Source organism: Mus caroli, unplaced genomic scaffold (genome assembly GCF_978045245.1).
Source record: "Mus caroli unplaced genomic scaffold, Mus_caroli_1 scaffold_13, whole genome shotgun sequence".
NCBI lineage: Eukaryota > Metazoa > Chordata > Mammalia > Rodentia > Muridae > Mus > Mus caroli.
The window spans coordinates 118,938,693-118,952,209 of NW_028227268.1; the positions used below are offsets into that span (position 1 = coordinate 118,938,693).

At 42.4% G+C, this 13,517-nt stretch overlaps 1 protein-coding gene across 5 annotated transcripts in view; it reads left to right on the forward strand.

The window, feature by feature from the left end:
* The window catches only part of Mtmr3 (myotubularin related protein 3), a 131,049-nt gene that overhangs the window by 91,426 nt on the left and 26,106 nt on the right, over positions 1 to 13,517 (forward strand). For all 5 annotated transcript variants that reach the window (XM_085829148.1, XM_029484042.2, XM_021176002.3 and 2 more), the window contains one exon: positions 13,072 to 13,168. In XM_085829148.1, the coding sequence (XP_085685274.1) occupies positions 13,072 to 13,168 (97 nt within the window). The remainder of the gene's footprint in view (positions 1 to 13,071; positions 13,169 to 13,517) is intronic.

Here is a 13,517-nt window from a genome sequence, read left to right on the forward strand (position 1 = left end):
TCTGCATATTGTTCCAGGTATGCAAAAGCATACCTGCTGTCAGTGTAGACTTTTCTTGTTGTCAACTTTCTGGGCTGAAGTCCCTTTAGGGAGGCTGCTGGCCCAGATCACTTGCTTTTTGTCCACTGCTGCACTGCTGTCCCTGCCTTCCGCTTACCTTTAACCATGAGGCTACTGCCATCCGTGTAGGGTAAAAGGCTTAGTCAGATCTGGCAAAGCCAGAGCGGGGGCTGCAAGCAAGGCTGCCTTTATGCTGTCAAAGGCTTTTTGGTGTTCCTCAGTCCAGGTGAATGGGACTTTTTCTTTAGTCCAGAGTCTGCAAAAGCCCACCGTTCCCAGAAACTCACGTACTTGGCGCGGGGTGGTGGGGGTTGGGATCAGCATCGCAGTCTTTTTTCTTGGCTTCGGTGAGCCACCGCTTTCCGTCGTTTTGGCACCTCGGTACGACATAACTGGGCTTTCTTAGCCGATACCCGGTACCCCAACTCACCCAGTTCATTCAGGAGCTTCTAGGAGGGCCAGAATTTTTTCTTTGTCTTTGATGTCTCTGCCTTCAGCCAACCGCAGGCAGGGCTTGGGTTAGTGCCAAGAGTTCAGCCTTCTGAGCCGAAGTTCCTTCTGCCAGAATGTCAGTGATGAGTAGGTGAAGACTCAGCAGGTCAGCAGGGGAAGCGAAGGTCACTTGTTCTGTCAACAAAAAGCTCTAATAATGTGTCCATCAGCCAGGGAAACAATTGAGTCATGTGTCCCTGACCAGAAGCCACTATGTGCAGACAAGCAGGCCATCCCTCAGTCACCAGGTCTAATTTTTCAAGTGCCACTGGTCTTTTAGGGTCCCAATTTCTGAGTAAGAACCTCTTTGGCAATACTTTTGTTCTCAGTCACATTTAGGAGTCCCAAAGTTGGGGACAACATTAGGGCAGTCTCAATAGCATCTAAGGCCATCCAAGGTTGTTCTTTATTTCTTATACGAGGGGCTGTTTATCTTTTTAATGCAGCAAAACCTGGAATCCACAGTTTGCAAAGACCTGTAGTGTCCAGGGACCTTTTAAACTTGCTTTGCACTGGTCAGTGGAGGAATATGAAAACACAGTCTCTTTTTTCAGCTTCTGTGTTAGCACCCCTTCTATCTCTTTACTTTTAGCCACGAACAGGTGAAGGGTTTGGTCATGAGGGGGGTTCCTCTTCTTTTTGTTAGGACAGTCTCTCACCGAGTGCTCTTCTTTTTCAACAGCAAACACTCTGATCTTTAGCCAAAAGCTTTCTTTTTTTTGTTGCCAGGTACTAAGTTTTCTAGTCTCCCTGACTCTTGTGACCAGCATTTCATTTCTCTTATCTTTTTTAGAAAATTTTCTGGCTCCTTATTTCTCACAGATCATCTCTAAGTGCTAGTATTATTAGCAAGTGTCACTTTGCTAGGTTCTAGTCTTTGTCATTTATCTCTCTTTGCTCCTGTTTCTTAACTGCAATGGAGATCTCATATAATGTCTCTCTTTCTATCTATATATATCTCTTTCTTGTCTTTGCTTACTTTGAATGTTATCTAATTATTACATCTATATTCTGTCACTTAACTTTTTTCATAGTTCACCTCTTTTTACTGTTAGGTCAGATTGTCGGGGCATTAGTCCCACAGAGACGAGACCTCATCAGAGCCTGGCAGTTAGACCCATAGGTGCTCCTTACCTTGTATGTCTCCCTCACCGGAGCCCAGAACAGACTTACTGCCAGCAACTCAGGGCAGTGCCTGAGAAGAGAAAACACATGGGGCAGAGAAGGGGGTGCAGTTTTCACATCTAGCTACACCAGACCACTGATATTTCAAAATGAACACAATTTTTTCTCTGTTAACAAGAGACAGGATACAGGGGGCAGGAGAATGAGCCTTTCTCCCACCCAAGAGGCAGGCAAAGGCTGAAAACAAATCCTTTGATGTGAAGAGCTCAGCGCCAAGTCTCCGCTGCGCGCCGGAATGCAGTGTAAACTCCTGGGAGTGGCAAACAAACACTGGCAGGCAGAGGCAGCAATTTAACTATTTAACTACCTGATAGACACCCTGTGCTCTCTGCACTGTCTTTGGGGAGGGAGCACGCAGCCAGGCAGGCACAAGGGAGTGCGGGTTGACTCTGGGGGGGGACCAAAGGAGGGACGGCGGCTGTAGTCGGCCCCCCCCCCCAGCTGTGGCAGGCTTCACGGCCACTCCGGGACCGGCAGGCGGCCGCACTCACCACCAGCATAACTGCGCCGCCAAAGCCGGCTCTGCATCTAGGTTCTCTTTTGAACAGCCTGGGGCTCCCCAGCCGAGTGCGGACCGTGCGCTGCCTTTGTCAGCCGGTGGCAGCTGGTCTCGCCCCACGATGGCCCCGCAGCAAGGCCGGCCGGCGCTGCCCGCCCGCTGCGAGCCGCTGGCACTGCCTCGCCGAGAGCACGGTGGGCAAGACCGGCCTGATGGTTCTTTTTTCTCTTTTTTTCCTTTTTTAAAACCATTGCTGACAAATTCTGTCCTGACGTCAGTCCAAGTCTACAGTCGACAAAGGGTTAACACACACACACACACACAGTCTTGTCACGTGGCCACAAACAAGCACACTCGTCCACGCCTGGACTTACACAACCAGCCAAACACTTTTTTCTGACGGGGTCGGATTCCACATTGACTCCTTTTCCTGATAGGGGTGGGATTCCACATTCACTCCCGCTCTGGCAGAGAGAACACTCTCTCTCTTTCACTCTGCCAGGCAACAGCCAAGTCTTTTTGACTGTTCTGTACCCTGGGCACTCCTTCCAGGGTCTCCCTTGGAACATCTCTTTTGGGGTGCAGACTGTGAGGCCATAGACAGTCGTCCTCTCACAGCCACTGCCAGAATAAACCTACAATCTCAGAATACACAAATGCAGCAGTTCCACACCTACACACCCAGCAGATTGTCCCATTTCTAGAATAATAGCAAACAACAAGAGCAGACACAAGACTTGAGACAAAAAGAAAAAACCAAAGCACGAGGTGGGACTCGAACCCACGATCTCGCAACCTGAAGCACGAGGTGGGACTCGAACCCACGATCTCGCCCAGAGGGGTCCACTAAGCGTCCTTAGTCCTCCCCTATTCCTCCCTGGGACGTCTCCCAGGGGCAGATCGGACGGTGGGCACCTGAGCACGTCTGCTCTTACCCACTTCGCATTCCCTCCCGGAGTGCGATCTCTGGTGCTCTTACTGAGCACAGAGCATCACGCAAAACCAGAACAGCGATCGCACCAGATACAGAATGGCCTTCCTGGCCTCTCAGAAACTAACAGAACACAGACACCAGACAAAAGCAGAACAGTAAATCTTACCTCTGAGTGGGTCCAGGACTTCTGGGTGGACGCGCTGATTCCCGGCCAACGCACCAAATGAAAGACTCCAAAACTCCCAAAGGGAGGCACTTACTCAAGCCTCGGGTCAGCCGCGCACCCAAGAAGACACTGAGACCGAACTTAAGATGTATAGAGAGTAAGATTTAATACAGCAACGACAAGAAAGCACATAAAAAAAAAAGCACATATACCAGATATCTGGGGTCGAAACTCATGCAGCCAGCAAGGTGCAGAGGAGATTCGGCAACTAGCCCAAATTTTCACAGGCTTTTATAGGAGAAGGGTAAGGGGAAAAGTACAAGTTTTACGTCACCAAGGTGTTCTGCCAAGGGGCTTTACATAACCAAGGGGTCGTGTCCTATATTTTGGCAATGTACTTGATCTATTGGAACATTCCGGGATAGTACCAGGAGGCCCCTATCTCAAAAATGTTCTTGGCATAGTCTTCAGTTAGGAGGGGTAGGACTAGGTTTTTTCCAGGAGACCCCTTATCTAAAAAATGTTCCTGAAGCAGTTTCCAATTGGGAGGGGGTACCTTGGGGTAAAAAGTTCAGGAGTGCTCCGGGAACAGTCTCTGGATGGGAGGGGTAAGAGGACCCTGAACTGAAGAGTTCAGGAACAGTTCAGGTGTTCAGTAATTTTCCTCTTTCAATGGGTTGTCCTGTGGTTGGGTCTTCAGGCTCTGTCCTTCCTGATGATGTATAGCAACCAGTACAGCTGTCCAGCGTCCTCTCTCTTTCTGTAGGCCTATGAAACATGGGGTGGGGGGAATAAAGTGGGTAAAGTCTTGATTTTAGAATTCAAAAGACTGAATTCAAACCCCTACTCTATGTTTAACTGAAAATAATACTAGGCAAGCCACTTAAACTCTCTGACCTTCAGTTTCCTTTGTCAAACTGGAACATTTCATATTCTTCCTCTCCAAATTAATATGGGTATCTTGAAGATCAAGTGTGTTAATGCCAGAGTTCAATTTAGTAAATTCTCTTCTACCTCTAATACATGAGGCTTATGAAAACTCTCTGGAAACCATGCAGCTGCAAGATAATGTTATCCTAACTGATGAGTTGGAAATTCTCTGGGATTGAAGTTTGCATTCTTTTTCTTCTCAAGATGCACATGTGGTTCACACTGATGCTATCTGCTATCACTTATATGGACTTTTACTGACATTACTTGGAGAAGGGGGGGAGAATATGTTTAGATTTTTTTTCTTACATAAGTATACTACATAGACAAGCATAAAAATGTCTGCCATTTTTTATTCCAGCTCTCATGGTTCTAATGCCTTCTCAACATGTTGAATGTTGGTAGCCACAGCTTACTCACAACAGGAACACACCATGAAACAACATGTGAAATATTTCAGAGTATAGTGTAGCCCAGCAGCATGAGAGCTCAGCATAGATGCTGAGGTGTAGACTTTGGTTTTGTCTTTCAGCCACACATAGAGCCTTTGATGTCGTCTCTCCTGCTCAGCACTGAGTGTGTCAGGCAAGAACCTGGGATGACTCTGTCATTCATTGTCTTGGTGTTCATGTAAATTTTAGTGTTCAGCTGTTGAGCCTGTCATAGTGGAATCAGTCATATTGCATCCACAACTCTAGGACATCCTTGGCCTAGGAAGAGGTCTCAGCATTGTTGTGGATTCATTTGTGAAACTTGAAAGTCTTTGTTAAGTGTTGTCAAGTATCTGCCTCATCTCACATTCAGGCAAGCAAGACTCAGAACTTCGGTCTTTGCCCGAATGTTACATTCTCATTGCTGTGATAGAGTACCTGACAAAGCAGCTTAACAATGGAGAGGTTCATTCTGGCTCATAGGTCATGACAGTCCAACATGGTGAGGTAGTTGAGGTGTCCTAGTCACTGTTCTGTTGCTGTAAGGAGACAGCATGTCCAAGGCAGTTGTTAGAAAAGAAAGCATATAATTGAGGTGCTGGTCTACAGTTTCTGAGGTTGCTCCCCATCATCATCATGGTGGGGAGCATGGCCATAGCCAGGTAGGCTTGCTGCTAGATAAGTGACTGAGAGCTACATTTTTATCCACAGGCACACACATGTACACACACACACACACACACACACACCAGTTTCTAAGATTAAAAAGAATTACTTTATGAATGTTTTGCCTGTATTTATGTGTATGGACCATGCCTGTACAGTGTCCATGGAGGCCAGTTTTCCCACATAAGTTTTTTTCCCTCTGAGTCTGACTTGTTTTGCTTAACAATAGTGATGCCTAATTCTGCTTTCCTATATGTTGTCACAATAATAGTTTCTCTAATCCTGATTAAAATTCCATTGTAGCAGGTGAGGAGCTCAATTGGTAAAAGCATTTGCTGTGCCAGCCTGATGACCTGAGTTTAATCAATAGGGCTCATGTGGTGGAGGGAGAGAGCTGACTCCTGCAAATTGTCTTCTGACCTCCACATGAGCATTGAGGCAAGCACCATGCCTCTGAAAAACACTCAAATACATATAAACATTTCTAATAAATAAAAAAAAACAAAAGTTCATTGTGTATGCACATCTTCTTTTATTGATTCATCTGTTGTTAGACATTTAGGCTTGTTCCAGTTTCTTAGCTGTAAGGGTCCTTTGGGTAAATACGGTAGTTGAGTATTAGTCCTCACCTTCTACTTGCTGTTTGCTGCTGTGCTGTGTATTCCAAGCTAGCTGGCTCATAAGCCTCTGGGTGATTTCTCTTGTCTCCAGCTCTCCTGTGCACTCTGGGATTCCTGAGATGTGCAGCTGTTTGGCTTTTACGTGGGTTCCTGGAATCTGAACTCAGGTTATCAGGCGAACACTTTTACAACCATCGAACCATTGCTTCAGTCTTTAAAAATGTCTCAGTTATTTTTAAGAAATGTGTATTGAACCAGTGAGATGGCTCAGTAGGTAAAGGTGCATGTTGCCAAGCTTGGTGACTTGGGTTCCATCCCCAGGACCAGAGAACAAACTCCTGAAAGTCGTCCTTTGACTTCTACATACATATTGTAGTGTATACCCCCAGCACTATCAATAAATGTAATATTTACAAAATTAAAACCATTTGTTTTTATGTATGTTTGTATTGTCTACAGTATGTATGTCAATATGTGTGTGTGAGAGTGTGTATGTGTGTGTGCATGACTGTGTTTTTTAATATTTTATTTGTTTGAGACAGGGTTTCTCTGTAGGTGTGGCTGTCCTTGAACTCATGCTATAGACCAGGCTGGCCTCGAATCTACGAAGAACTGCCTGCCTCTGCCTCCAGAATGTTGGGATTAAAGGTGTGCACTGCCACTGCCCAGAGAGTGTTTGGTTTTTTATGTAAATACAGCTATAAATGTTACTCTTAGACATGTATCCCAAATGTTCTGATAAATTGCATTTTTATTTGATTCTAGAAATTTTACAATTTCTTCCCTGGTTTCTTTAGTGACTTACTAAGAGTCACTCAGTCCTCAAATTTATTTATACAGTTTCTGTATTGACTCTTGTTATTGACTTCTAGTTTCATTCCATGTGACCTGAGAAGATACTAGAATTTATTTGTTGTTAGGTTGTTGTTAAGATGTGCTTTATATATAAAATGTGGTCTGTTTCAGAGGTGGTTCCAGGAATGACTGGAGATGTATATTTTGTAGAAGTGTGTTACATTCATTTGGTCTGTGCTGGAATTTAACTCTGAAGTTTGTTTGTGGGTTTTTATTTAGATGGTATGTCTAAAGGTGAGAGTTGGGTATGGAAGTTACCCACAGTTACTGTATCAGGAACTATAGGACGTTTTGTGTTCATTAATGTTTGCTTTATAAAATTGGAAGCCACAACATTTGGCGCATATGTACTTAAAACTCTTATATCTTTTTGGTAAATTGTTCTCTTTATTAATATATTGACTTTCTTCATCTCTTCTGACTATTTTGATTTGAAGTCTGCTTTATCAGAATGAGAATAGCAGTAACTATCCTCCCCTGTTTAGTTCTTCTGGGTTTTGTTTTGTTTTTTTCATATATAGACTTCCATCCTCTGACTTTCTTCTTTCATCCTTTGACTCTTAATCTGTGGGTTTGCCAGTGAAATCTGTTTTTTGCTCACCACAGATAGTTGAATCTTGTCAGCTAGTCCAGTCAGCTGGTCTTGGATCTTTTCATTTGTAAATTGAAGCCATTTACACTTAAAGTTATTACTAAGAGGTGTTTACTAATTGCTTGTGTGGTTATTATGCTCCCCTCCTGTTAATTTTAAGTGTTTGCTGTTTTACTGTGGTGGGCATGATAAATACCTCTCTAGTTCTCCAGTGTTCATCTGTTCTCATGAACTTTATTCTTTCCTGTGCACTTGGGACTGAAACTGTCCTTTTTTCCTTCTCAGTGAATTGTGTTCTTTTAATTATCTTTTGCAGTTTGGGCTGGGTAGTCATCAAGTGCTTTAGTTCATGCTTGTTTGGAAATGACTTTTATGTTCAGCTTTAAAAGATAGCTTTGCTGGCTATAGCAGTCTTAGTTGGCAGCTATCTACTGTGAGAGCTTGAAATAGGACATAGAGTGCTTCCCTGCTCTTAGGGTTACTGATGAGGAGTCTTAGGATATTCCAATGTGTTTGCCATCCTTGGGTGAGTTGGTGTTTTTCTCTTAACAGTCGATATTATTATTTCTTGGTTTATATTTTTTATTCTTGACTCTCTCTCTCTCTCTCTCTCTCTATATATATATATATGTATATATATATATATATATATATATATATATATATATATATATATATATTAGAGGAGTTCTCTGATGATGTCTGTTTGAGATTTTGAATATCTCTCATATTTGAATGTCCTTTCTCTGGATTTTGGAATTTTTGTTACTATTTCATTGAATATACTCTATAGCTTTAGTATTGATTGATCGACTGTGTGTGTTTATGAGTGTGTATAGTGTATTCGGGTGCCTTTTTGAGGCAGGGTCTTCCAGTGAACATGGAGCTAGGCTGACAGCCAGTGAGCGATAGCACTCTGTCTCTGCACCCCTTGGTGATGAGATCACAGACTGCGTATGCTGGGCTCTGACTCTAGTCCTCATGCTTGAGCAGCAGGCGCCTTTAACTGCTGGGCAGTCTTTCCAGTCAACCTTTAGCTTTTAGTCTCTGCTTCTGTCCTGTAGATCGTAGGTTTGTTTATGTCTTTGCTTGTTTATGTATTGATCAGTGTTATATTTATGTTTGTTTTTTGAGATAGGGTGTCACTATATAGTCCTGGCTGTTTTGAAACTCCCTATGTAGACTAGGCTGACTTTGAACTTAGAGATCCATCTGATTCTGCCTTTTGAGTACTGGGATTAATGTGTGTACCACCATACCTGGTTCTTTATTTTTATTTAGGCTTTAATATGGTCTTTTCTTGACCTTGGCCTCAGTCCCTGATATTCTTCTGGATGGTTGGTCTATGGTAATACCTTCCACTGTTTTTGTTTTTTTGAGTCTTGACTCACTAAGCTCTTCATTTCCAACATTTTTTTTTTCTAAAATAACATTCTTCTTGCTGAATTTTTCTTCCCTGTTTTTTTATCATCCGTGTTGCTGATTGCTTTTGTCCACTTTGCTGACTTTGTGCTCCCTGCTGATTTCGTCTTTTGCTCTTGAATTTAGTTCATCTGCTGGTTGCATGTTCTTTGATGCTACCAGATCATTTTTACCAGTAAACTTTGATTTTTCATCTGTCAGTATCTTTGAATTCAGTAGTGGAGGAGTTAGGATATTCTATCTTTTCATGTTTCTTGTGTTCCTACCTAGTTTGTGGTTTGTGAGTCAGGTGGCTTGCTTGTCCCTTCCGGTTGTGTTTGTGCATTGAATTCTTAGTGAGAAGCTTATTCTCAGAGCCTTACTCACACTAAAGAGGAGAAAAGTCAGTGTCAAGCCACACGAGGTCGATCACTTGCACGTGATTAAGTTCACTCCTACATTAGTAGTGACTGCTGGACAGAATATGGCAAAACTAATGTAGACTGTGCTGTGAGGTTGTAACTATTCAGGGCAACCAGCCACACTAAATGGATGAGATGACAAAGGCAGGGAAAGGTTGAATATAAAGAAAAAAAACGGGCTGGTGAGATGGCTCAGCGGTTAAGAGCGCGGACTGCTCTTCAAAAGGTCCTAAGTTCAAATCCCAGCAACCACATGGTGGCTCGCAACCACCCGTAATGAAATCTGATGCCCTCTTCTGGAGTGTCTGAAGACAGCTACAGTGTACTTACATATAATAAATAAATAAATGCTTAAAAAAAAAGAAAAAGACAAGTGGCTAAGGTATGGATGGGGAAAGAAAATAGGAGATTTAGGAAAAAAAATAAAAGTAACAATAAAACAAAAAAGATATCCTACTTGTGAGAATGTTTTTTAGAAATTAGATGAGGGGGATGGAGAGATGGTTCATGGGTTTAAAGCACTTGTTGCTCTTGCAGAAGACTCAGGTTCAGTTCCCAGCATTTACTTGGTGGCTCACAATCCTCTGTAACTATAATCCCAGCGATTTGACTCCTTCTATTGTCTTCTGAGGGCACCAGGCAAAATAGTGGTGTGGTGTGTATGCTTAGATTTTTTTTTTAAACCTACTTTAGTAAGTGTACTTAAATGCTTTAACCTCCCTTCTAGCCTGCCACCCACCAGAGGTAATGGAAAAGAAATGTTAGGAGGCTAAAGAAGGATATGGACCTGTTTAGAAATAGTTCTTTGGCGAGAATCCAATTTGTGACGCCAGGATATTAGCAGTTTAGTTCACAAGAATCAACAGCAGTTTGATCCAGAAGAAACTGCAGAACTGTCAATCGGCCCAAGTCGACCAGCATTCCACCAGAAGTTCTTTGGTGTGTTTCTCTCTATGAAGTCACAACAAACAATGACCAGCAAAGAGTTGCAAGGTGAACTAATGCCACACAGCATAGCCAGAGAAGACCAGCATCAGCAAAGCCCAATGAAGATCAGCAGAGTGGCAAAGAGAGCCAATACCACATAGCAGCGCCTGCTGTCTGTTGGGTTCCCTTTCCAAACATCACACATTTTTTCAACCATCCTCTCTAGCAAACACATCACATGCCCTTTTTCCAGGCAGCTTCCAGAAAACACCATTTGTCTGTTCTCAACAAAACATCCTCCCATATGCCTGCTTCAGCAAAAACATCTTATAAGACAGTTTCCAGAAAAATATCACATGATACAACTGAGTCTCCAAAGAAATCAGAAGTTTCCACCTTTGTGGTGAACATGCATACCATACATACAAAATAAAACATATAAATCCTAAAACATATCAATAAATAAAACATATAAATCTAAAAAAAATTTAATTAAATAAATGTAAAGTAGGAATAAAATTTAAAATATGGGCCAGTGAAATGTTTCAGCAGGTAAAAATGCTTGCTGCTTATAATCTGAGTTTGATCTCTAGAACTCAAGACAGGAGAAGAGAACTGATCCCCACAAGTCTGACTTTCACACGCGTACCATGAACCTGCATTTATACATAAAATAATAATGAGAATAAATACATAAAAACATCAAAGCAAGAGGTTGTTTTTTAAATTAAAAGCTAGTAGGACACGGGGAAGTACACTTGTAATTCTAGTAATGGGGAGGCAGAGGCAAGAGGATCAGCCTGCAAACCAACCTAGGCTGTGTTTGACACCCTGTCTCCAAAAATCACTAAAATAAAGTCAGAATACTATTAAAAATATTATAGGGAGAAAAATAATGAGAAATATAAGAGGGAACATAAAGACAGGAAAGGAAATACTGTGCTAGATTAACTTATGAAGAAATAAGAAATAAAGACATAGAAGTTGGAGCTTCAGTGATAACTAAGCATTGGCTACTCTTTCTGAAGACCAGGGTTCTATTCCCAGCACCTACATGGCAGCTCACAACTATCTGTGACTCCTGTTTTGGGGGATTCTATGCCTTCTTCTGGACTATGGGCACCAAAAAAATAAGTAAAATAAAAATTAAAAATTATGTATTTTATGTATATGGGTACTTTGTTTCCATATTCCTCTGCACACCAGAAGAGGGCATTGGTGCCATTATAGTCAGCTATCAGTCACCATGTGGATGCTGGGAATTGAACTCAAGTCCTCTGAAAGAACAACTAGTGCTCTTAACTGCTAAGCCATCTCTCCCCATCCTCAGGATACCTTCTTGTAACAAACTGGAAATCGCCACAGTTTCACAGCATTGTCTTTATGTTAAAGCCTCCCTGTTGATTGTTCCTCAGGGCCAATACTCCTTATAGTTTGTAGACAGATGGCACCTCTGTTCAGAGAGCTTTTTATCTTGTTTGGGAGCCTGCTATTTTGCTTCTAAAACTTTTCAAATGGACCAGATTTAACTATTATTTCTTCTTGCCTGTCTGAACATCATCTTTTCTGAGCTCTTCCTCTGGAAGCGTGTGGTACGTAGCCTAAACTCAAGAGAAGATGTTTAAATGGGACATAGCTTGATAGGCTTGGCCTTCATCTAAGCAGTCAGCATTTTCTGTTCTGAAGCTCATCTCCCAGGGAGAACAGAAGTTTATCCTTCTCTCCAGAGCAGTCTGCTGTGTGCTTTTGTTTGTTGTGCTTTCTTGTAGCCCTGCCCGCATTTGTTTTATAGCCTTCAACCCTGGTTGCACAAGTGAGGAGCCTGCTCAGTGGGTTGGTTTAATAAGTTCCTGCGCTAGAACCATGCCCTTCCCAAGGAGGAAAGCACTTTAGATTTTGGTCTGGCTCTGTTGTGGTATCTGAAGGGATAAAGAGCCACATTTAAGAGAGATGTGACCAGGTTATAGCTAGGTATGAGGGTGTGTTGTTATAGACCCCTAGGGTGTCTTTTAATAATGGGTGTTCCCTGGGATTTCTGATCACCGGCAGTGGCCACCTGCCTGATTGCTTGCAGTCTCTGAAAATCTGAAGGCATTTCCTAGTCTCTTTGTACTTTGACCTGAGCTGAGCTGACACAGTTATCTCACTTGGTGTGAAGTATCCACTGAGGAACTAGGGACGCCTAAGTACCCCTGTTGAAATTGGAACTGCAGTGTTATAATTATGCATTGCCTTAGCTTTCTAAAAGTCAGAAACTCCCAGGTTCTGAAAGGTGACCCAGAAGGTTTCAAATATAGACTTGTACATCTACGTTACCAGTTGTGGTGATTTAAGATTTTGTTTTTCCTTTTTATGTATACTGTCATTCTGAGTGTGGAAGTAAACTAGTAGTTTGTGTATTTACAAGAAAGAACGTGGGTTTCCGGACCAGAGACATGAGTTATACTAATCTCCTGACTGTTCACCCTCTAAAGAAATGAGTGTAGCAACTGAGCACAGCTGTACTCACAGAGAGTTTAAGTAATACACCCCACCCCTCGAAATGCGGTCTTGCTATAGCCCTGCGTAGCCTAGAATTTATTCTGTAGACCAGGCTGGTCTCAAACTCATAGAGATACACCTGCCTTTGTCTCCTGAGTGTTGAGATTAAAGGTGTCCAGTGGCTAAGATGCCATAATTCTTGATCTGTTATTCTTCTTTCCTTTCTGTAGTCTTAACCTGCCCCCCCCCCTTTTTTTTTTTTTGACTAAAGGTAAATATGTGTTATCTATTTATATATTCCTGCCTTTAAAACAATTAAAAGAGAATAGAGCAAAGGTAATGGTGGTTTTGTTTTCATTTTGCAAAGTGGTATTTATTTCTTTGTTTTTGCTGTCTGTCTCTGTCTCTAGGGGAACATGTGACGTCAAGGTTTAAGAATGAAGTGGAGCGGATGGGTTTTGATATGAACAATGCCTGGAGGATTTCCAACATCAATGAGAAATACAAGTGAGTTACATGGATACTTGTAGACTGTGTTTCACAGCTAAGCTAGTACCTTTAACAAAAGGCCCAGTTCTCAGGTGGCAAGACATTAAATTCAGGTACTTTGAAATAGAATTTTGTTTATTAACTCTAAATACATGCTCTTCAGAGTTCCTTTTGAACCTTTTCAATATTTCTGGAGTGGAAAATGATCCTTGTAGTTCTTGAAGCCTTTCTTTTAACCTCTGCAGGCCTCCTTTCTTCCCGCCCCATGCATGTCTGGATGGTCCTGTGCTTACTGTGGGCAGTAGTGTGTATTTGTCACTACTTTGGCATTATGGAATCAGTGTGCTTAAAAGCAAGACTAAACGTG